The 25,745-nt window shown below is 49.4% G+C and overlaps 1 protein-coding gene across 2 annotated transcripts in view; it reads left to right on the top strand.

The window, feature by feature from the left end:
* Positions 1-6,245: 6,245 nt before the first annotated feature.
* LOC119979042 (fibroblast growth factor 6-like) overlaps positions 6,246-25,745 on the top strand; it is a 37,723-nt gene continuing 18,223 nt past the window's right edge. Inside the window, exon 1 of one of the 2 annotated variants that reach the window (XM_038821019.1) lies at positions 6,246-6,665. In XM_038821019.1, the coding sequence (XP_038676947.1) occupies positions 6,362-6,665 (304 nt within the window). In that variant the 5' untranslated portion in view covers positions 6,246-6,361. Of the gene's footprint in view, positions 6,670-25,745 lie in introns of both variants that reach the window. The other variant, XM_038821020.1, reaches the window with a different exon arrangement.

Genomic DNA, 25,745 nt, shown 5'->3' with positions numbered 1-25,745 from the left:
GCACACCCCTCCGGCCCGGCGCCACCCTCCCATCCCCCGGTGCTCCCAGCAGAAACACCCACAGGACCATCCGTCCTCCCCCTGCCCATGCCCGAGGATGAAGAGGATTTCGGCACGCTCCTGGAGTCACCGAAGACCAGACCAGCATCGGCATCGCCGCCACCACTGCGTCGCTCCCAGCGGCACATCAAGGCCCTGGACCGGTTAAATCTCTAACTGGTCCACTGGACTTCAAAAGACATTTTCTTTCTCACAAAAACTGGATATGTAAAATTCAATTGTTGTGTATAATTCTCGACCACCCCCGCCGGACTCAATTTTAACAGGGGGTGAATGTGGTCAACCACTGTTGCACCTATATTAGGTGATGTACGGTTGTCCCTGCCTGCTGGCTCCGCCCAGTAGGCGGAGTATAAATATGTGTGTCCTCCGTGCAGCAGCCATTTCGCCAGCTGCTGTGGGAGGCCACACATCTTAGAGCAATGAAGCCTCAGTTGTATCCAACTCTCGTCTTTGTGCAATTGATCGTGCATCAGCCATGCATGCTGTTGCTTCCATCATCAGGGCTAGCCGCTTTCTGAGTGTTGTTCTGGACTGCTCTCTGACCATGTGACTACATACATCATACTGTGGGTGGTGCCACTCTCCAGTCCCAAGTCAACCCTTGCTCTTACGAACATCATGCATTATCATGCACGCAGACATCACAAACTGCAGTAGAGTTTGCAAATAAAAATAAATTATTAGGAATGGTTAGCGTGCTAATTTTCCTTCCCCATTTGTAATTTAATTCATGACTGGGTGTGGAATATAGAGAAGAATATTGAAGGAGAACATTGCAGGACTGCCCAGTTAACGGAAGGATCGCCAGACAGCTTTGATGATGGGCTTGCGTTCCTCACCACCAGGATGGAAGGGTCAAGATAGCTACTGGAGCCACAGCTGAATATATTTATTCCAGCAAAATGACAGCTGAAAGACAAACCCTGCAAGAATATTATTGAAGGGCAAGTTCCACATGAGGTCACATGGTGAAAAGGAAACCGATAGTCATGGGAGAGGACACTTGAGGAGAAATTCAGATGTGTGTAACGAGACTGTGATGTTTCGTTTTTGGTATTGCAATACCCAAAGGGTCCACCTGGTGTAAGTAAGGTAATGTCGCCATAGTCCCAGATGATCATAGGCTGTGTTTCCCTTTGAGGGGGACAGCTGACTGGTGGTGATTAAACCTGAGGATCACCATACCTCCAGCAAGGTTCAGAAGGCGAGGCCTTCATAAATAACCTCAGCCGGTACAGGATTTGAACCAGCGCTGTTGGCCTCGTTCTGCATCACGAAGCAGCCGTCCAGCCAACTGAGTTAAACCAGTCACCTGGTGTAACACCTGGAGGGTATCCAAATCTGAGTGGGCAGCGAATCGAAGGCACTCTTTTTGTGTGACTTCTCTTCACTCCAAGATTAATATGGGCAGCACGGTAGCACAGTGGTTAGCACCGTTGCTTCACAGCGCCAGGGACCCAGGTTCGATTCCCAGCTTGGGTCACTGTGTGTGCGGAGTCTGCACGTTCTCCCTGTATCTGTGTGGGTTTCCTCCGGGTGCTCCGGTTTCCTCCCACAAGCCCCGAAAGACGTGCTGTTAGATCATTTGGACATTCTGAATTCTCCCTCTGTGTACCCGAACAGTGTGGTGACTAGGGGCTTTTCACAGTAACTTCATTGCAGTGTTAATGTAAGCCTACTTGTAACAATAAAGACTATTAAAGGCGAACCAGAAAACTCGCACTTAATTCAACTTCACTATTAACAAATAACTTCTCTCTTTTCAATTAGCTATATTCCTGCAGAGCGCTGTGACCTTCATTGCGAACCTTGTCAGCTTCCAGTTTAAGTCCGGCTCGCCCCCACCTCTGAGAAATAGAAACATGGAAATCTCTCCTTTGTGTCGCATCCTCCTCGGCTTACGATGCAGCTATTAAATTGCACGGGATCGCTGGCTGTTTCGAAGGGAAAGCCAATCAGAGTGAAGGAGAAAAGAACAGAAACAAAGGGGACTGAGTGGAACAGGAAGCAAAACATTGTCGGCAATTCTGGCTTGTTATCCGAGACTAAGGAGACGGTAACGTTATCCCTGTACACAAAGGACAAGGCAGTGACCAGCAGATACTCACAGCATGTTTAGGTTCGGAGGCTTTGCTGTAGAAATGCTTAACAGGGGTTCGGGGGAGGAATGGATGTCATATCTTAAACTTGCTCTGCATAATTAGTCCTTTGATTATCGGCAACCGGAGATACTTGATTTAGAAAAATATGATATCTGTGCATTACTGTATAACTCAATATTACTTTGTATGAGCGACGAGGCACTTGCTCGTAATTTAATTCAATGAACAATACTTACTTCATTCAATGTGGAAGTAGGATTTTAATTTTGATAGAATGTCAACACAATGGTACCAATATAGAAAACAACAGCTTTACAAACCATTTATAAAGGGGAAATTTTAAGCGGAAATTGGAAAACATAGTTACTGTAATTACATCAGCGTTGATGCTAACATCTGTCCTGTGCTCTGGACATGATCCTCTGACTGCTGCACAGGGAACATCAATGGAGACATCTCACCAACCACGACAAAACTCAACTGTAGCCACTCCACCGAAGCTAATTTGCAATAACAAAATTCTAGTCAAGGGCAGGATGTTTGTGCATTTCATGTTCTAAGTGATCATTGGTGTGCACCGCTGCCTGACGGGACTGCAACCCCAGAGCCCTGACACCAGCGGCTGTGTGAACAGTTTGCTTGTCCATTCCCAGGACTGTAGAAATGTTAAATACGGATCGGCTGTCCGGTAAGCGTTTGAGAGGCACAAATGAGCCAGTCCCAATAGTCAGTGGACACAAGTACAAAACTGACCTTGTACATGTCGAAAAGGATAGGGAGAATATGGAAAATGCAAATGGTGGGCCCAGTTCTAACTCTGTGTGAGCGAATGAGTTTTCAGTGAGTTATAATTGGGCTCCATGGGTCGGAGAATCCCCGGTGGGAGGCGCAAATCCCACCTCGCTGCCCCGATGCCGGCTGCTGTATTCTCTGGCGGGGGTGGGATCGACGTCACGCCGGTTGGGGGCCATTGACAGCGGCCCCCCCCCAGTGATTCTCCGGGCCCCGATGGGCCGAGCAGCCATCCATTTTTGGCCAGTCCCGCCGGCGTGAATCACTCAACTCACGCACCGGCGGGACCTGGCAGGTGAGTATGCGTGGGCGGTCCTCGGTGGGGGAACCAACCCCGGGGGGGCCCCCACGGTGGCCTGGCCCGCGTTCAGAGCCCACCAATCTGCGGACGGGCTTGTGCCGCGGAGGCACTTCTTCCTTCCACGCCTGGCCCCTGTAGGGCTCCGCCATATTGCCTGGGGGCCAGCGCAGAGAAGAGATCCCTCCGCGCATGCGTGAGAATACACCGGCCGGCCCGTGCATGCATGGATTCATGCGGGCCGTTCCCCGCGGGCTGGAGAGGCACCAACCCCTCCGCCATCCACCTGGCCCCCTAGAAAGGTGAGAATTCTTCACCTTGGGGGGCCGTTGACACCGGAGTCGTTGCCGCTGGGTTTCCCGCTGGCGTGGGGACTTTGTCCCCAGAAGGGAGATCCCAGCCCCATGTGTTTGGTGGCATAAGAAATGATCCTGAGATTGGAACTGAATTATAATTCCACCTCATCGTGGTGATTTAACCTGAGGGTCACCACACCTCAGACGAGGGGCAAGGTTGGGAAGGCGGGGCCTTTGTGGATAACCTCAGCCGGTACAGGAATTGAACCTGTGCTGCTGGCTTTGCTCTGCATCACGAACCAGCTGTCCAGCCAACTGAGCTAAACCAGCCCCCGCGTCATGTACAGCAGTGGAAGATGGTGTAGTTAAGTTGGACCATCGATTGATGAACAAGGCAAGTCGGTTAGGATTATATTCGCTGGAGATCAGAAGAATGAGAAGGGGTCTCATAGAAACCTATAAAATTCCATCAGGACTAGACAAGATACGGCGCTGAAGATCCGGGTTCGATCCTGGCCCCGGGTCACTGTCCGTGTTGAGTTTGCACATGAGGGCACTAGGTGTAGCTCAGTCCCTCTGAGTCAGAAAGTTGTTGATTCAAGACCAGGTTCAGAGACTTAATCACAAAACCAAGCCTGACAGTGGGTCTCACACCCACAGCCCAAAGATGTGTAGGGTAGGTGGATTGGCCATGCTAAATTGCCCCTTAATTGGGGAAAAAAATAATTGGGTACTCTAAATTTATTTTTAAAAAATGAACACCCCCTTATTCTGCGATTATGCCCTCTGGTCCTACACTCTCTCATGAGAGGAAACATCCTCCCCACATCTACCCTGTCTAGCCTCCCAAGAATCTTGGGCAGGATTCCTCGTCCCTCAAACCCTTTTCCTGGTGCAGCGCGCCCCTATCGGCAGCGGGATCCTCCATCCCGGAAGCCAGCCAATGGGGTTTCAAGTTGTGGTCACCCCCACGCCGTCGGGGAATCATGGGGGGGGGGGGGTGGTGAGTGCGCTGCCGGAGAAGCGGCGGATCCCACCGACAGAGAATCCCACCCATTATGTTTCAATCATACCACCTCTCATTCTTAGGTTAGGTGGATTGGCCATGCTAAATTGCCCCTAGTGTCCAAAGGGGTTAAAGGGTTGGGTGGGGTTGCTGGGTTATGGGTATGGGGCAAAGGTGTGGGGCTTAACTGGGGTGCTGTTTCCATGGGCCGGCGCAGACTCGATGGGCCGAGTGGCCTCCTTCTGCACTGTAAATTCTATATCTATGTCTTCTGAACTCCAAGGAGTACAGACCCAACGTGTTTAATCTTTCCGCATATAGCAGTCCATCCATACCCGGGATCATCTTCGTAAACCTCCTCTGTACTGCCTCCAGTGGTAACATATCTTCCCTTTAATAAGGGGCCCAAAACCTTGCACAGTATTCTAAATGTTACTGGAGAGAACTCTCCTGCTCTTCTTCAAAATAGCACCATGAACATAATAACACACAAGCAAGTGCAGTCAGTTCTCATTCACTGGAGAGGCTAGGCAGGCTCTGCTGCAGTACTGCAATCTCTTAGTACTGTGCTTGACTGCCAGTCTTGATTTTGTGATTAAGTCTCTGAACCTGGTCTTGAATGAACAACATTATGACTCAGAGGGCCTGAGCTACACATGGCGCCCTCATCCAGTGACAACCCACAGGTGTACAAGGAGAAAACACAACAGGACCGCTAGTCCGTCAGCAGATTCTGCAGCAAGCGCACACTGGCTAACACATCCGCCTCCTTTCCTGTTGAAAAACTATCAAACGAAGAGAAATATAATTCTAAGAAATCTGAAGTGGAGTCCTACAAAAATGTACGAGCCTGGGATTGAAGACACAATTGGGGCGCTCCCACCTCCTGTGAGCTTCCTGAAATGAGGCACTGAAGGTTAATTACTCGACAGACCTGTTTCTCGTTGGACACGGGGCTGAGAACGTGTTGACGTTAGGAAATCTCAGCGGCTGCCTGACAGGCTACTCTTCCTAAATTGATTGGAGCTCTGATGCGATGTAACCTGAGGAAGGAGCAGTGCTCCGAAAGCTAGTGATTCGAAACAAACCTGTTGGACTTTAACCTGGTGCTGTAAGACTTCTTACTGATTGGAGCTCTGTTATTGAATTATGGATAAGGAGGGGCCTTGCTTAGATCTGGGTGTATGGTTAAAAAGGACCCTCTGTGCAGATGCATGTCGGTTGGAATTTCATGCATGGACTTTCTGAAGATTTGAGTGGATCTAAAAGGAACTTGTGCAAAGTTGTTTATGGCGGTTTCTTTATTCTCAGAAGTTTTCAGTATATATATATATCGTCCTGTTGCTGTAGTCACGAAGCACACTTTGCAGTACTTTGGGGCTGGTCCACCACAGTAATATGAGGTGATGCAGGACATTGTCTGCATTGCGAGCCTCTACATCATGGGGCTAAAATAAATAGACGTCAAATTTAAAAAAAAGCCACTATACTTTCCAGAAATGCGCATTCTATTTTTTATTTTAATCTCGAGAGTCAGCTTCTAAATGTCAAAAGCCAACATGCATGACATCACTGGATGCATTAAAAGCTAAACCTATTGGCCACCAAGTTTATGCACCAATATAATGACTGCGTTAAAGGTGTTTTATTGAATATTCTCTTTGGATTTTGTGTGTGTCAGCACTACTTTACCCAGGCTCCAAAAATAAAGGGAGCACTGACAGACTTGAGGCTGAAAATCTAGAAGCTCGGTTATTTTTAGTGCATCAATTGCTCACCCACGTGTTGGTTTAAGTTGATTAGAATGTTCCACCAGGCGACTATCGACTGGACGTGGTCAGTTGTTCTCCTCGGCCTGCTGACTGGGATAGCCTCCCCGGCTCCAATATCAACCAAAGCCAGGGGGAGCTTGGAAGGGAGATGGGACACTCTCCTCTCCAGGTCCCTGTATCCGATCTCCGGGAGGAGCTTAGACCGCGGCTGGGACAGGGAATATGTCACTGGAATCAAGAGAGTGAGGAGGCTTTATTGCAATGTTGGCATCGGCTTTCACCTCCAAATCACGGCTGATGGGCACATTAATGGAGCACACACTGAGAACCAGTACAGTAGGTAGTTCTGCTGCTATTTTTGCACTCTCGTCCAATTGCTGCTAACCAAACTGAATTCTTTGCAACTTTGTTTGACCAGCATCGATAGGCAAGTGATTGCACGGGAGTTGATAAATTGTACCGTCTGCAGGATTAAAATGAACATGATCTCCTTTTTGTTTCCCCTACCTGGAAAGCGATAGAAAGTTACCCCCAAACCATGCAAGAATCCTATCTCGATTGAGTCTTTCAACAAGCAGTCAATTCTTGGAATATGCTACTTAAAGAGTTTAACAACCTGTTTAAGTGGGCATTACTGCAACACAGTTGCCTCGTTGCTCGATCATGCCACCTGAATGCCCCAGATCCTTGGGCAGTGTATGCAAACCTTTTTGCTTTTGAGATGTTGGAAGGTTAAATGTATTCCAGTACCTGCTGGAGGTCTGTGCAAACATATATTAGAAATTGAACAAGAGTAGTCGTAGACACATTTGTAATGTTGAACATTATAAAGAGTGTAACCTGCAGAATCAGAATGCTTGTTAACTTGTAACTGTGGAGCATGCGACCCAATTGATACACAGGCCTTAACTGGTTAAATGCATGTTGTGGATACTGTAAAAATAGAGAGCGGGTGGCGTTCCCCTTCTCGTTTCCGGGTAGAACTGTTATTCTTGCATTCCGGGAGAATAATTCCACATCCGTGATTTTTAAAAAATCATTCGTGCATCTTGCAAAGGAAGGCAATTAATGAATGGAAATTGAAGAACTTTGGACAGCGAGGGGGCTGAGTTTCCAATATTGTGCCTTGGCTGAAGTACAAGATCACGTCAGCTGATGAAAGGAATCAGGAACAGTTTATTTGTGCTGCATTGCAGGCACTTTTTTATTTAGACCACCTCCTTCTCCTAACCCCCCAGCTCCCCATGCCCCAAGATGCTTCGGTAAAATTAGATTACATGTGCCACATCATGACAGTAAATCAGGTTACAATTTGCTTGTGTTTGTACGGAGGGGGTGCTGTTTTATAAATACCTGTACCTCTCTTTTCTCTAGACAGTGAGGGAGAATAGTTCGACTTCTGTTAGGAATTGTGCATTTTATTTTCATGTTTCACCAGCAATGGGTTAATGCAGGTTCCTTTTATTGAAGCATTGAGATCTTCTGAAGTAATGTTGGAATCTGGTATCTGTAGCATTTCAACAATTTTTAAGCTGGGTTGTTTTCTTAAAATACACCAGGAATTAATTCTGCTCTCTCCCGCTTTGTATTTTTTTGGTGTGGATGAAATGTTGACAGTCTCACAGAATGCAAGAATACAGACACCGTAAAAGGTTTAAACAAATTGCTGCTGGTGATGATTTAATTTAACTTTTGACATCTTGCCTGCTAAATACTGAACATGAAAGCTGGACACTTGCTTATTTATGATCTCTGCGTGAATATATTTGTGCTCAATCCTAGGAATACAAAATCAGATGTTGCTTTAAAGTAGCATCAATCCTTTTGCATGTGTTCTGTAACACTGTGGTCATGCTACTGGACATGTGTTCTGTAACATGGTGGTCATGCTACTGGACATGTGTTCTGTAACATGGTGGTCATGCTACTGGACATGTGTTCTGTAACATGGTGGTCATGCTACTGGACATGTATTCTGTAACATGGTGGTCATGCTACTGGACATGTGTTCTGTAACACTGGTCATGCTACTGGACATGTGTTCTGTAACATGGTGGTCATGCTACTGGACATGTATTCTGTAACATGGTGGTCATGCTACTGGACATGTGTTCTGTAACACTGGTCATGCTACTGGACATGTGTTCTGTAACACTGGTCATGCTACTGGACATGTGTTCTGTAACACTGGTCATGCTACTGGACATGTGTTCTGTAACACTGGTCATGCTACTGGACATGTGTTCTGTAACACTGGTCATGCTACTGGACATGTGTTCTGTAACACTGGTCATGCTACTGGACATGTGTTCTGTAACACTGGTCATGCTACTGGACATGTGTTCTGTAACACTGGTCATGCTACTGGACATGTGTTCTGTAACACTGTGGTCATGCTACTGGACATGTGTTCTGTAACACTGTGGTCATGCTACTGGACATGTGTTCTGTAACACTGTGGTCATGCTACTGGACATGTGTTCTGTAACACTGTGGTCATGCTACTGGACATGTGTTCTGTAACACTGGTCATGCTACTGGACATGTGTTCTGTAACACTGGTCATGCTACTGGACATGTGTTCTGTAACACTGTGGTCATGCTACTGGACATGTGTTCTGTAACACTGGTCATGCTACTGGATATGTGTTCTGTAACACTGGTCATGCTACTGGACATGTGTTCTGTAACACTGTGGTCATGCTACTGGACATGTGTTCTGTGACACTGTGGTCATGCTACTGGACATGTGTTCTGTGACACTGTAGTCATGCTACTGGACATGTGTTCTGTGACACTGTGGTCATGCTACTGGACATGTGTTCTGTGACACTGTGGTCCTGCTACTGGACATGTGTTGGTCCACCCACCCACATTGACACCACCACCAAGAAAGCACAACAGCGCCTATACAGTACTTCCTCCGGAAACTAAGGAAATGTGGCATGTCCACATTAACCCTTGCCAACTTTTACAAATGCACCATAGAAAACATCCTATCGGGCTGCATCACAGCCTGGTATGGCAACTGCTCGGCCCAGGACCGCAAGAAACTTCAGAGTCGTGAACACCGCCTAGTCCATCACAGGAACCTGCCTCCCATCCATTTACTCCATCTACACCTCCCCACTGCCTGGGGAAAGTGGGCAGCATAATCAAAGACCCCCTCCAACCCAGCTTACTCACTCTTCCAACTTCTTCCATCGGGCAGGAGATACAGAAGTCTGAGAACACGCACGAACAGACTCAAAAACAGTTTCTTCCCCGCTGTTACCAGACTCCTAAATGACCCTCTTATGGACTGACCTCATTAACACTACACCCTGTATGCTTCATTCGATGCCAGTGCTTATGTAGTTAAATTGCATACCTTGTGTTGCCCTATTATGTAATTTCTTTTATTCCCTTTTCTTTCCATGTACTGAATGATCTGTTGAGCTGCTCGCAGAAAAATACTTTTCACTGTACCTCAATACACGTGACAATAAACAAATCCAATCCAAATAATTACAGGTGTGGGGTTATGAATTCTGCGGTGAGGAACTCAATTCTTTACTCTCCAAAGCTTGTTAACCATCTACAGGACAAAGTCAGGAGTGTGGTGGAATACTCCAAGAACACTCCAGAAGCTTCACAATATCATGGTCCAAGAAGCTTGCTTTCACCCCAGTCACTTCCTCCACCACTGCCACACGGTGGCAGCTGTGCATATCATCTACAAGATGCCCTGCAGCAACTCACCAAGGCAGGAGATGCATCTGTGGCCTCCACCACCTGGAACAACTAGGGTGGCTGATGCATGGGAACACCAACCAACACATACACATTCCCGTCAGAGTCGCACATCATCCTGACTTGAAACTATATCACTGTTCCTTCACTGTTGTGGGGTCAAAATCCTGAAACTCCCTCAAGAGCACTGTGGATGTACCTACACCCCTTGGACTGTAGATTCTCTGGTCAATATCCTAAACAGTGATTGTTTCCCCAATGGGGCAAGTTTGGGGACTGGAAACCTTCCAGACTCCTGTTTGCCACCCCAAAGCAGCCCCAGGTATCTCAGCCTTGATCGTTATCCAGTTGGTGATTGCAGGCCTGGGTATGATGTCAAATAGCTCACCAAACTCACGATTAAAGCTCACTCGTGAAAAAGCTTTTTTTTGGTTCAAGGGATGTGGGCGTCGCTGCCGAATATTTACCGTCACCAGGTTTATAAGTTGAAAAACAATTGTTGTTTATAAAAAGGATAATTATGCAGTAAATACAACTGAATAAGAACAGGCAAACCTATTACTCCCTTTAACTGTCCAACCATTTACCCACGCACACACTACGGTGGGGGGGGGGGGGGGGGAAGCGGTGAAAATAATAAGGGCGAAGGTCCAAAGATGATAAGTCTTTGCTTCAAATGGTTGTTCACAGCATGCTTTATTCAGCGTGCTTGTGGATTAAAGTCTCTGGTTTACAGCCTGCAAATAATCTTCCTTGCAGTTTAGCAATATTACACGCAGCTTCTCCTGGAGAGGCTCTTTGCTGCACATCCAACCTTTGGTGAGAATTAGCTGGATGTTTCCATGGATGGTTATCAGATTATGAACCTTTTCCTGCGGAACCTTTTCCTGCGGATCCTTTAATGATTCTTTTGTAAACCGATTCGTCCAGGCTTTCTGCCAGGTCGGAAACACAGTCTTTCTGGAGAAAAACAGAGTGGAAAGATTGTGGGTTTTCCCTCTTAAGCTGCCAAAATGAAACTGAAAGCTCCCTTGGGTCTCTGAACCATTCCAGTGGGATCAAATCCAGTCACCACCTGTTGCCAGGCAGAGCACAGCCTTTTGGGCCAATTCATTGGCCAGCAGCCACATCAATCAAACAGAGTCATCACTTGAGGCCAGTCAATCACCAGTCTAAAACAGCCACAGCCTTCTGGATCCTTGCTGTTTGAATTAAAGTTACAGGCTGCCTTGCCTTAAAGTCACAGGTCCATTAAACATCCATGGATCAAAATGGCAAAACGGCAAAAATAAAAGGTGAGGTAATAAGGGCATGAACAAGAACAAGCAGGAAGGACCCTTACACTGCCATAATTCTTGTTTCCCTCCTCTACACCCTTTCAAAAATCCATATCAAATATATACTGAGCAAAGGCATTCACAGGCCAGTGCTTTCAATTCTTTGATTTGAACACATCAAGAGAATAGTAGCCAGGCAGACATCTCATCGAGGCATTCGGACTGCACCATGGATTACATGCATGAGATTACACAATCTTGTGACCCATTATGTAATGCCCAATGTTGGCTGCAATGGGTTTTACGATGGCCACTGAACACCAAGAAGTTCAATTCAGATTACAGAGAGGTGGAATTAGCAATAATAATGTAATCAATGAATATCTAGAGCAGGCTAATCCAGAGTTGATTATTGGGTAGTAACAGTCACTGGAATGTGGTGTGTAGCGAGCACTGGGGGCCTCCACATTCTGAAGCAAGAGGACAATGTCTGTCTGGAATAACCAGAGAATGCCTGGATTATGTGACCTCGTGCCAATTGCTTGACCTTGCACTCATTCCCAATGGAGGTACCTTTGACTTTGTACCAGAATCAATATTGTCCAGAATTACTATTGTCCAGAATTACTCCCAATGTGTTGGGTGACACATCTTCGTATTGGAGACTCTTGAGATATTATACGGACCGGATGTTTGCACAGATGAAAGTAGAATGTAAAGATTCATCCATCCAAAAGCACATGCCGACATTAGTGTTTTTATTTTGCTTAGCAACACCTATAGAAAATAAAAGCAGGTGCGAAGGACCCGGGTTCAATCCCACCCCAGGTCACTGTCCGTGTGGAGTTTGCACATTCTCCCCCTGTTTGCGTGGGTCTCACCCCCACAACCCAAAGATGTGCAGGGTAGATGGAGTGCCCATGCTAAATTGCCCCTTAATTGGGAAAAAAAGAAGAATTGTGTACTTTAAATTAAAAAAACGAAAACAGGAGTAGGCCATTTACACTTTTGAGTCTGTTCCGCCATTCATTATGATCATGGCTGATCATCCAGTTCAATACCCTAATGCTGCCTACCCCCTGCCCCCCAACATCCCTTTAGCCACGAGAACTATATCTAATTCCTTCTTGAAATCACACAACATTTTGGCCTCGGCTACTTCCTATGGTAGCGAATTCCACAGATTCACCGCTCTGTGGGTGAATCAGTCCTAAAAGGTTTACCCCTTATCCTCAAACAATGACCCCCCCCCCCCCCCCCCCCCCCCCCACACTCCTGGACCGTTGTAGAACCCATCCGACCTTTATTGGAATCAAAGGAATGAAAATCTGGCGTGTTTATTAAAAGACCTGCTGTGCCGGATTGCCACCTAAGTTAAAAATCTTTGTCACACTCTCTCTCTTTCCCTACTGCGCACACATCGCAAATTCTCTGGATTATTTGTTTCCCGCGGAGATATTTGCTCTTGCTCGAAATCTTTATCTGTTCCCTTCACATTCCTTTTCTGCTGGGTTGATTGTGCCTTTTCTCCATTTTTGCTGATATGTCGGGCTGAGGGTCTTTTTTTTTCTACAGAGCTGAAGGCTGGGAAATGTCCACCTTTAAAGTTCTGAGGGCTTGGCAGCCATTAGCTGAGCAGCCAGGCGATAGGCAGCTCTCGCCTGTTGACTTCTTTTTGGACCTTTTTGACCCAAGGAATGGACACTGAACTTGCTTGGATGTGTTTTATGCCTCGCTCTTCTGTATCCTTTGGGTCGTTTCTATCTCGGTGATGGTCTGCCCGGGTTGGGGGGGAGGCCACGTTTCGCTCTGCTATTGTTGACTGGGAAAGCACCGTAGGTGTGGTCACTGCAAACTAGTGCACGGAGCTGGTGGAACACTGGGGAGTAAAGCCATGTGGCAGGGCCCCGCATGCAATGGGATCAGGCTAGCGGCACAAGGAGGGGGCACTTCCTTGGGCGCCAGGACCGGCCCCCATCACAAGCTCCAGACAGGGATATGGGAGGGCAAAGGGCCAAAGCAGGGTAATCAGACGGATCCAGATGAAAGGGTCTCCTTTTCTTGGGGAGGGTGCACACACTCGCGAACATGCTGGTGAACGGGAGTAACATGGGGGGGGGGGGGAGGGGGAGCGGGGGTGCTGCAGTGCGTGAACTGGGAGAGAGCGTCTAGCATCTAGACCGTGGGGGCAGCACGGTAGCATGGTGGTTAGCATAAATGCTTCACAGCTCCAGGGTCCCAGGTTCGATTCCCGGCTGGGTCACTGTCTGTGTGGAGTCTGCACGTCCTCCCCGTGTATGCGTGGGTTTCCTCCCAGGTGCTCCGGTTTCCTCCCACAGTCCAAAGATGTGCGGGTTAGGTGGATTGGCCATGCTAAATTGCCCGTAGTGTAAGGTTAATGGGGGATTGTTGGGTTACGGGTATAGGGTGGATACGTGGGTTTGAGTAGGGTGATCATTGCACGGCACAACATCGAGGGCCGAAGGGCCTGTTCTGTGCTGTACTGTTCTATGTTCTAGATGTGGGAGAGGGGACCCAGAATCAAAGGCGAACCCAGGCATGCAGGGGCAAATATGGCTGAGCCCACAGGGGTGTTCTGTCCACCACTCCTATCAGGGTGTTCACCTGGAATGTGAGGGGACTCAACGGTCCAGTCAGGAGATCTTTGCCCATCTAAAAAGCCTGAGGGTCAATGTAATCTTTCTCCAGGAGATGCGCCTAAGAGCTAAAGACCAGATGAGAGCAGAAGTGCTTCAACACGAGAGCAAGGGGGAGTGTCAATACTGTTCAACAAGAGGGTAGCCTTCATAGCAATCAGCACAGTGGCTGATCCGGGGATGGTACATTATGGTAAGTGGGGACCGGGAAGGGGCTCCGGTGGTATTAGTGAATGTGTATGCCCCAAACTGGGACACTGCCGAACTTATTAAAGAAAAACAATGGCAGAGATCCCTGACCTTGACTCCACCAACTTATTACGGGCGGAGACTTTAATTGTGTATTGGACCCGAAGGCAAATAGGTTTACCCTCAAATCGGAGGTTTGATCAGGAATGGCAAAAGGAACTAACCACCTTCATGGAGGAGGGGGAGGAGAGGGAGGGAGGGGGGATGGGGGATGGGGGGAGGGGGACCAGTACCAGTTGAGGCTCAGCCACCCGAGAGAGGAGTTCTCCTTCTCCCACGGCCATAAAGCCTATTCCTGGATAGACATCTTTGTGGTAGGAAAGTCGGTGCTTCCAGGGGTAGTAGGGGCGGAATACTCCACAATAGTTATCTCGGACCACGTACCCCACTACGTGAGTGTGGGGTTAGAGGCAGGCCGGGCCCAGCAATGCCCCCCCCCCTCATGGAGTTGAAAAGGTGTGGTGTGAAAGGATGACACTAGCCATCGACAGGTACTTAAGCTGCAACCAGGATGGGCAGGCCTTTCCCTCCGCCTTGTGGGAGGCACTGAAGGTGGTGATCGGGGGGGGGGGGGGGGGGGGGGGGGGCAATAATAGCTCACAGGGATTATAGAGACTGGGGGGAGGAGCAGGCCAAGCAGCGGCTGATCGACTCCACTCTGGAAGTGGATCGCCGATACAGATTGAGCATCGGTTATTCGACCGTGTCTGGGATTCACAAATTGTTTGAATTTGGAAATTTGTATAGTTGTGAAACGTCACATACTTGGTGGATCTCGGGTGAACACCATGTTATTTGTTCACTTGGAAACATGATTTTGGCACTGGTACAAAAAGTGGCAATTTCACAACTTCAAATTTCCTATCGGCACTCTGCAGCCCCAACCGTGGAGATGCTGGCGGAGAGGAAACATTGCCAATGGAATGTGACCTCTCAAAGCAGTGAGCTAGCTCCTCCAGACACGGGGACGTTTTTATGAACCCGGGAACAAGGCCATCACCAGCTGAGGAAACGGACAGCCTCACGAGAAACACCGCAGATCAGGGACGGGTGGTCACGGCCCCAGAGGAGATCAACAAAGCCGTCACAACCTTGAAGGTGAAGCAGTTCCTGGATGGGCTGGACATCCCAGCTGTGAGTGAAGCAAAGGGACAGGAATTGGAAGCACAGTTGGGTCTGGAAGACGTCATGGAATGCATCAACTCCATGCAATCCGGGTAGACACCGGGACCTGATGGATTCCCGGTGGACAAAATGTTGGCAGTAACACTGGCCCCCGCGCCTGCGAGAAATATTCAACGATTCACTGTTGAGAGGGGTGGGGGCCCTGCCGCCCACGTTGACACAGGCCTCAATCTCACTGATCCCAAAGAAAGACAATGAGCCAGCGGAGTGTGGGTCGTACAGACCCATCTCACACCTAAACACTGCCGCCAAGGTCCTGGTGAAGTTCTGGCGAGACGACTGGAGGGTTTCTTGCCAGAAGAGCCCACGGAAGATCAGACCGGGTTCGTCAAGGACAGACCGCTGACGGCGAACAGCAGACGCCCGCTGAACGTGGTCATGTCCCCACCCGGGGAGGCGACACTATCTCCGTGGAGGCAGAGGACACCTTTGACCAGGTGAAGTGGAAGAGCATCATTGAGGTACTGGAACGGTTTGGGGGTTTGAGCCAATGTTCACCTCGTGGGTGAACCGCTGTACAGCACTCCCAGGGCAAGCGTACGGACAAACGGCCTCCGCTCGAGCTGCACAAGGACACGAGACCGGGGATGCCGATGGTCCCCACTGCTGTTCACTCTGTCGATTGAGCCACTGGCAATCGCGGTCAGATCGGCAGAGGTATAGAGAGACATTCCGAGAGGAGACGGGGAGCACAGAGTCAGCATGGGTAAGATAATGGAATTCCTGAAGGAGTTCGGAGCCTTCCCGGGATAGAAACTTAACCTGAACAAGAAAGAAATCTTCAGGGGGAGAAGCAGAACCGGGAATTCTGCCGTTCAAAGTGGCTGGATGGGAAAGAACACCAGGGTCCGCAAGACCGTCCTACAGAGAGGGCGATGCTCGGGGGCTTAGCACTGCCAAACCTCCTGTTCTAATACTGGGCAGCGAATGTAGAAAGGGCGTGGGGTTGGTTGGCTGGGGGCAGAATGAGTACAGATGGAAGAGACTCCTGTATCGGGGCGTCCTGGCCACCGCCCCACTCCCAATCCCCCAGCCAAGTACTCGACAAGCTCGGTGGTCGTAGCCACACTCCGAGCCTGGAACCAACTCAGACAGCACTTTAAACTTAAAGACATGTCCGTCTCCACCCCTCTCAGCCCCTATCTGCAGAAACCACAGGGTCATCCCGGCCAAAATGGATGCCACGTATTAAACCTGGAGAAGGGAGGAAGGGGTGTTGAGGGTCAGAAACTTGTATGTTGATGACAAAGTGGCAACACTGGGGCAACTAACGGAGAAGCTCCAGCTCCTGAAAGGAAATGGGCCCCAGTATCTTCAAATACGGCACTTCCTCTGCAAGGAGGCCCCATCGCTGCACCAGCTGCCTGGACAGACACCCTGCTGGACAAACTGTTAGCACAGAACAGATTAGGAGAAGAAAAGTGTGCGGATATATCCGGACAACTCCTGGAGAGGTGAGGGCATCACTGGGCGAAACGCAAGAGATGGGAGGACTAACTGGGCATCAAGATAGGGGAGGACTCTGGAGCAAGATGCTTCACAGGGTTAACTCCCACCTCGTGCAGGTGGCTGAGCCTGACACAGCTGAAGGTGGTACACAGGGCCACACCTGACCAGGACGCGCATGACCGGGTTCTTCCCGGAGGTGAACAGGGTCAAAGGGGCCCAGCAAACCGCCATGTTCTGGTCCTGCCCAAGATTGATCGGTTTCCGGCCTGCCTTCTTCGAGGCCATGTCCGAAGTCATGGGGGTCAGGGAGCAGCCATGCCCAAACGTGGAGGTCTTCAGGGTGTCAGAACAGGCAGAACTCTTCAAGGGGTGGGGTATCGTCCTCCTACTTCACTGCTAGCCCAGCGACAACTCCTGCTCGGATGGAGATCGGCAGCGCCACCCAAGGCCTCAGACTGGCTGGCCGACCTGGCAGAATTCCGGAGGCTCGAGAAAATCAAATTTTCCATCGGAGGTGAGATGGGAGTGTTCCAGTCCAGGAGGAAGCAGACCACCAGCATCTTCAGAGACCTGTCTGTGACCAGCGGCTAGAGGGGACAGGGAGAGCTAGGGGTATGGGGAGGTGGGGGTGGGTGTATGGGAGGAGAGAGAGACTATGAGGGGGTATAGCATCCACACTACTACAATAAAACAAATTGTTTGCACTACATGCAAATCTATACTATAGGCAAATCTGCAGATGACACTAAAGAGGTGGGATAGTAGGTTGCAATGAGGAATTAAGAAAGTTACAAATGTATATTGTGATGATTGAATTTCAGATGGTGGTAAAAGGGTTAAAAACTCGGATTAGTGTGTGTTTGACTGCTGAAATCATGTTTTAAAAGATTCTTAGATTGAAAGAAAAGATTTTGGGAGCCAGAGGTGCAGTTGCCCATCATAAAAAGTTTGGGCTCAAGACAATTTTGTTTTGATTAAGGGGATTCCTTGAGGAGTTGATTCGTTTTCAGCTGGGTGTGGTTATGTCATTGCTGGGTGGAGCTAAGACATCAGGCTTTTTGAGAAAGCATTTTCAGTTCTGTTCTGGGTGAAGCTGGGACTACAAGTTGGGTTATTCTCTCTGCGGTTCAGTTAAAAAGGGATTAACAGTCTTTAAAGTAATGCAGACTTTTCTGAGGACGAAAGAGCTGAAACAAGCCCGTTGAAACCACTTTTTAAAGACACATCCAGAATTTCTGCTTGGGTCTGATAGGAGTGAGATCTTTTCTGTACAGCAAAATCAAGAGATCTCTGTTTCTCAAAGAATATCTCTGGAAAGCAAGTATTCCTCTGTGCCATTGGCATTTAAGAGAGCTGAGATTTATTTTCTTGTTGTTTTAGTGGGAATTAAGCTATTGTATTCACTGTATTGAGGAGTATTGTTTAATGGGTAATTGTCAGCTATTTTCTGGGGTGATGAGAAAGATTTTAATACTGTGTTAGTAATAAAGTTTGTTTTAATACCATATCCCTATTTCCTTGTGCAATCACTCCTTCAGCAAGTGTTTCCTCACCACATTACAAAATTAAAATAAAATATTGGGGCTTCTGTTAAGTATCCTCGCCACTGTTGGGGTCTGGTCTGGGATTGTAATAATAGGTTAGGTGAGTGGGCCAAAATTTGGCAGATGGAGTTTAACATGGATAGGTGTGAGGTTATCCATTTTAGTCGCTAAAATGAAAAGGCAACTTATTATCTGAATGGAGGGAAGCTTCAGAGAGCTTTGATGCAGAGGGACCTGGGTGTCCTTGTGCATGAATCACAGTAAACTAGCATGCAGGTACAGCAGGTAATAAAGAAGGCAAATGGAATTTTGGCCTTTTCTAGCTCAAGGGGAAGAGTATAAAAGTAGGGAAGTGTTACTGCAACATTGGCGAGACTGCACCTGGTGTACTGTACAGTTTTGGTCCCATTAGTTGAGGAGGGATGTAGTTGCAATATAGGCAGTTCAAAGGATGTTCATTAGATTGATTCCTGAGATGAGGGATTTGTCTTCTGAAGAGAGACTGAGCAGTTGAGGCCGATACTCTCTCTCGAGTTTAGAAGAGTGAGAGAAGATGTAATTGAGGTATCTGGGTAGTAACAGACAGACTTCCGGTGGCGTTCGTGAGCGGAGGGGTCGCAGCAAAAAGGCTCCCGCAGGTCCACAAAGTCGGGGCTTTTTCAGGGGGTCCCCATAAAAAAAATTAAAGTCCTGCGAAATTGGGCCCTCGGAAGCGGAGTGATCCAGCGCGCCCCCCCCCCCCCCCCCCCCCCCCCCCAACCCCACGCACAGCAGCAGAGCTCAGGGCAGGACAAGCGGCAGCCCGGACCGAAGTGGAGGCCGAACCTACAGAGCGGAAGGAACGGAGGAGCGACCGATGACCTCCAGCCCCAGCAGGAGAGCGCAGGGTGCAACAAGCAGCGGCCCAGACCAAGCAGCGGGGACTGACCGACCGACCGACCCATCCCCAGTGGTGACCACCATGAGGCAGGAACAAAGGGACTCCTGACAAGGATCTCTCTCACTCTCACTCTCACTCTCACTCTCACACTCTCACTCTCACTCTCACTCTCACTCTCACTCTCACTCTCTCTCTCAAAACTTTTAAAGAGACGCGGGGGGAAAAAAAAGACTCGCCCAAAACAGGAAAAATAAAGTGGTAAAGGAGAGAAGGGAGGGGGAAAGAAAAAGGGAAGAAACAAACAAAAAAAAAAGGGGGGGGAAAGGAAAGAAAAGGAATGGGGGGGAAAAATGCCAGAAGGGAGCCAAAGCAGAGGGAGAAGAGACACCAAAGGCAGACAGGACAATGGGCGAGCCAGTTCAGATGAGCTAATCAGCGCACGAAGCGGCGGAATGGAAGTATCGCCGCATCAAAAAGTGCTGGGCAGACAGGTGCACTCTCCCCCGGGGCCAGGGGGAGCTGGAACTGGAAGGCAGCCTTTACCGAGGCGCTGAGGGAACATCAGCAGGTAAACAAGGCAGAGGCGAAGGCAGACATAGAGGCCGCAGTGCAGGCAGCAATGGCCAAGGCCCTGACTGAGGTGCAGCAGGCCCTGGGCAGAGCAGAGGAGAAACTGGAAGCCCAAGGGGAGAAACTGGAAGCCCAGGAGGCGACCATTAAGGAGCTGGAGAAAGCAGCGACCGACATGAGCAACCGGGTCACGGCCCTGGAGAGGGAGGTGGCGAGACTGGGCGCAACAGGGGAGCCTGAAGGGCAGAGTGGACGACCAGGAAAACCGCTCGAGAAGGCAAAATGTCAGGATAGTGGGCCTGCCAGAGGGGATCGAGGGTAGAAACCCCACGGCTTACGTGGCCGAGATGCTGGGCAACTTCGTGGGGAGGAAACCCTTTCCCAAACCACCAGAAATGGACAGACCACATCGGTCGCTGCGCCCGAAGCCCAAGGCAGGGGAACAACCGAGAGCAGTCATAGCCAAACTGCACCGGTACCGGGATAGGGAAACAATCCTGCGCTGGGCCAGGAAAAATAGAGCCTGCAAATGGGAAGGACACTCCATTAGAATCTACGAGGACATTGGGACAAATCTAGCCAGGAGACGGGCAGAGTTCAATAGAGCGAAAGCAGCTCTTCACAAGAGCAACGTGCGTTTTGGTGTGCTGTACCCAGCGAAACTCTGGGTCACATACCAAGAAAGAGAATACTTCTTTACAGCCCCCGCCGAAGCAAACCAGTTTGTTGAGGGACACGGGCTGGAAAACCAGCGGAGGGTAGAGATGAGGGGCCCCTGGCAAGGGGCAACAACACGCCAACAGGGGGGAGGGGAGGGATGAGGCAACGCCAGGCCCCCCCGCCACGGCGAGCGTACCCTGAACAAAGAACAAACCACTGCCCGAGGGACCGCTTCAGGTGGGAGACCAGGCCCCGGCGCGAGGGAACGAGAGTAGCGGAGAAAGGAGAACAAGCAGGAGGAGTGCAGGGTGGGATAGGGGAAGAGCGGGCAGAAAACCGCAGAGGCCGGGCAGGGGAGAAGCGAGACAGAAACTCCCGAGAGGGGGGCCACCGCACCAACAGGAAAGCTGGCGCCGGGGGCACGCAACAAAGCAGGGCCGCAGCGCGCCCCCAACAGGGGGGGGGGGGACCACTCAACAGAGGCGGGAGAGCAAACGGGGATAGGAACAGGGGAAAGAGGGACAAAGAAGGGGGGGGGAAGGGAGAAAAAAAAAGTAATTGAGGTATCTCTGACTTCTGGTGGTGGCCATGGTGCGAGTGGTCACACACAGGGCAGCTCCTGCTTGAAGGCACAAAAAAGAGCTCTTTTTACCCGAAACTGGGTGGCATTTTGATGGAAAGGCATAGGTGAATGTTGGAGGAGTAGTTTCCCCCGGGAGTGGTATGTTTGCTGGTTGTCAAACCTGGCGGAAAACAGTGAGAGATTTGGGTGAAGAGTTGGAGCTGGCCTGAGCAGCAGCCACTGTTAACATGCAGGAGGGGGAAAGACTGATGCACGCTGAAAGACCCCAGTTGGAATTGATGGCTTTTATCCAGGCGGGTGTCTGGCAGCAGAGGAAAGAAATGCAGGAGGATCACTCAAAGTTAATCGAAGGAGCGGTGGCTCTCCTGAAGAGTTCGATGGAACGGGTGGAGAGTGTTTGGAGGTGCAGGGGTCACAGATTCTGGACCACCGGGATTGTGTGGTGACTGGAGGTGGAGGTGGGGCTCCTGGGGGACCTGTGTAAAATGTTGAAGGCAAATGTGGAGGAGAATACCTCGAAGGCAGAACCTGCGAATAGTGGACCTGCCTGATGGAGTGGAAGGTGTGAGTGCCACGAGGTACGTCTCGAGGATGCTGGCAGGACTGGTGGCGGATAGGGTGCTAGATAAGGTCCCTGAAGTGGACCGAGCGCATCGGTCCCTGAGGTAGAAGCCTAGAGCTGGGGAGCCGCCACGGGCGGTAATCGTGAGACTCCACAAATCTGTGGAGAAGGTTTTGCGATGGGCCAGGAGAAGCGTAGCTGTGAATGGAAGGGAAATAAGGTCCAAATTTATCAGGACATTAGAGCCGAGTTGGCAAAACGGTGGAGGCCAGGATTCAACAAGGCCAAGGGGGTGCTGTACCGGCGACAGATCAGGTTTGGGGTGCTTTACTCGGCAAAATTATGGGTGACGTACGGAGGCCAGGAATATTATTTCAAGACCCCAGAAGCGGCCGAAGACTTCTTCATTAAGGAGAATAAACTGGGGGAGATCTGAGCGGACAATGCTTGGGAAATGGGGATGCTGGCACTATGTAATGGTCAGGATCATGTTTGAAGTGGGGGTAGGGATTGGGAGATTTTCGTCTTTTTTTGGGGGGGGGGGTGTTGCTGTTCAATGTTGGGATTGTAAGGAGTTGTATGGGTGAAAATGTTCGTGGGAATAGATGTTCCAGACCCCCCCTTCTGTTTTGATTTGAAATCGAATGGAGTGGTCATTTTAATGAGCAAAAAAATGGGATTCGTGAGCGCGAAGGAGGTGAGAGATCCAGGTGGGAGATATGTGATTGTGAGTGGGGTATTGGAAGGGGCACCGGTAGAGTTGATAAATGTGTATGCCCCAAATTGGGATGATGTGGGTTTTATGAGGGGTTGCTGGAAGCGACTCCAGATTTGGCCACGTACCAGTTGATCATGGGAGGAGATTTTAACTGTGTCCTGGAGCCGAGGGTGGATAGGTCGAGCCCCAGGTCGATGGGTAGGGTACGAATGGCAAGGAAGGGGGGGGGGGGGTTTAATGGAGAGGATGGGTATGGTGGATCCATGGCGCTTTCAGAACCCAGGGGGAAGGGAGTATTCCTTCTTTTCACACGTCTAAGTTGTCTTCGATGATTGATTACTTTGTAGTGAGTAAGGAGATTTTGGTCAGGGTGGAAGGGGACAGAGTATGCGGGGCTCGAGGGGCTGAATGGACGAATCCTGCTCCGAGTTCTTATGACAAGGAAATCCGAAAAAGGGTTGGTGCAAAATCCAACCTTTGTTTTAAACAGTCATTTGGAAAACCTGAACTGGATTTCGGAATGCAAACGCGAAGGGAAAACATTAATTATTGAACGGCATGGTGACGCAGTGGTTAGCATTGCTGCCTCACAGCACCAAGGGACCCGGGTTTGGTCATGGGCCCAGGTCACTGTGTGTGGAGTTTGCACATTCTCCCCGTGCCTGCGTGGGTCTCGCCCCCATGATCCAAAGGTGGATTGGCCACGCTAAATCGGTCCTTAATTGGAAAACAAAAGAAGTGGGTACTCTGAATCTGTTTTTTTTAAAAAGGAAAACATAATTATTATGAGAGAAGATTTTGAAGCTTGTTTTCAGGAGTGGAGTTTGGAAACTCTCATGTGACAATCATCTAGGGGGATTATGAGGCGAAAACCACAGACATTAACTAAGATTGAATTTGTTTATTGTCACGTGAACTAAGGTACAGTGAAAAGTATTGTTCTGCGTACAGTCCACAGATCATTCTGTACATGAAATGAAAATACGTAGGGCAAACATAAAATAAACAATGTAAATACACAGACACAGGCATCAGGTGAAGCATACAGAGTGTAGTACTACTCAGTAGAGAAGATGTGTGAAGAGATCAGATCAGTCCATAAGAGGGCCATTCAGGAGTCTGGTAACAGCGGGGAAGAAGCTGTTTTTCAATCCGTTAGTGCGTGTTTTCAGACTTTCGTATCGCCTGCCGATGGAAGAGGTTGGAAGAGAGAATAACCCGGGTGGGAAAGGTCTTTGATTATGTTACCCGAGTTCCCAAGGCAGCAGGAGATGCAGACAGAGTCAATGGATGGGAGGCAGTTTTGCGTGATGGACTGGACTGTGTTCAGAACTCTCCTGTAAGTCTTACGGCCTTGGGCCGAGCAGTTGCCCTACCAGGCTGTGATGCAGCCAGATAGGATGCTTTTTATGGTGCATCTGTAAAAGTTGGTAAGAGTCAATGTGGACATGCCAAATGTCCTTAGTTTCCTGAGGAAGTATAGGCACACTTGTGCTTTCTTGGTCGTAGCGTCGATATGGGTTGGCCAGGACAGATTGTTGATGATGTGCACCCCTAGGAATTTGAAGCAGTCACCCATCTCCACCTCGGCCCTGTTGATGCAGACTGGGGTGTGTATGATACTTTGCCTGAAGTCAATGACCAGCTCTTTAGTTTTTCTGACATTGAGGGAGAGATTGTTGTTGTTATAATACTCCATTAGGTTCTCTATCTCCCTTCTGGATTCTGACTCATCGTTGTTCGAGATCCGACCCACTAGGGTCGTGTCATCAGCAAACTTGTAGACGGAATTGGAGCCAAATTTTGCCCCACAATTGTGTGTGTATACGGAGTACAGGAGGGGGCTAGGTACGCAGCCTTGCAAGGCCCCGGTATTAAGGACTATCATGGAGGAGGTGTTGCTGATTATTGTTACTGATTGTGGTCTGTGGGTCAGAAAGTCGAGGATCCAGTTGCAGAGCGAACAGCCAAGTCCTAGGTTTTGGAGCTTTGATATGAACTTGGCTGGGATTATGGTGTTGAAGGCGGATCCGTAGTCAATAAATAGGAGTCTGACGTAGGAGTCCTTGTTGTCGTGATTGCCCAGGGTTGTGTGCAGAACTCTGAATTTGGGTTTAGAGTGGAGCGTGTGTATTTCACCACAGCCAACGGGGACCATTGTAGATTAAAATATAGTTTGCAGCTCGTGTCTTAATATCTGTGTGTTTTTGTTAAGATGAGGGGGAGATTTAATCAACGTGATTTCCTTGTTGTTAAAACTAATTAACAGTCCTGTGACTCTTCCTCCACGTTTTATTTTTAAAAAAGTAATAATTGCGGTCTTTTGAGTCAAGGTTCCATTCTGGAATCTTCCAGTGCATTATAACGTCAAATGGGATTGTAGCCAGACATGTGCGCGCACACATACATGCGCACTCCTCTCTCTCATACACACTCTCACCCTCTTTCTTTCTCTCTCTCTCTCTCTCTCTCTCTCTCCCTCTCTCTCTCTCTCTCTCTCTCTCTCTCTCTCTCTCACATACACGCACTCCACTCTCTCTCTCACACGCATACACTCGCCTCTCAGACACGCCTCTCTCTCTCACACACACTCACCTCTCTCTCATACACGTACATCTAGCATACTGGGCTAAATCGCTGGCTTTGAAAGCAGACCAAGGCAGGCCAGCAGCACGGTTCGATTCCTGTACCAGCCTCCCCGAACAGGCGCCGGAATGTGGCGACTAGGGGCTTTTCACAGTAACTTCATTGAAGCCTTCTCATGACAATAAGCGATTTTCATTTCATACTCGCCACCTCTCTCTCTCTCTCTCTCACACTCACCTCTGTCATACAGCCGCCTCTCTCTCTCGCTCTCGCACACTCGCCTCTCTCGCACACTCGCCTCTCTCTCGCACACTCGCCTCTCTCTCGCACACTCGCCTCTCTCTCTCTCTCTCTCACACCCACTCACCTCTCTCTCCCTCACCCACACTCTCCTCTCTGTCACGTGCACAGACACTCACTCACTCTCTCTCCCTCTCTCTCTCTCTCTCTCTCTCTCTCCTCCCTCCCTCCCTCCCTCCCTCTCTCTCTCCTCTCTCTCTCTCTCTCTCTCTCTCTCTCTCTCTCTCCCTCACACCTACACTCGCCTCTCTGCACAGACACTCCCTCTCCCTCTCCCTCTCTCTCTCACACCTCTCTCTCTCTCTCTCTCTCTCTCTCTCTCTCTCTCTCTCTCTCTCACACCCACACTCGCCTCTCTCTCCCTCACACCTACACTCGCCTCTCTGCACAGACACTCCCTCTCCCTCTCCCTCTCTCTCTCACACCTCCCTCTCTCTCTCTCTCTCTCACACCTCCCTCTCTCT

Source organism: Scyliorhinus canicula, chromosome 15 (assembly GCF_902713615.1).
Source record: "Scyliorhinus canicula chromosome 15, sScyCan1.1, whole genome shotgun sequence".
Classification (NCBI taxonomy): domain Eukaryota; kingdom Metazoa; phylum Chordata; class Chondrichthyes; order Carcharhiniformes; family Scyliorhinidae; genus Scyliorhinus; species Scyliorhinus canicula.
Note: the sequence above shows the minus strand (reverse complement) of the source record. Positions and strands in the feature narration are given on the sequence as shown.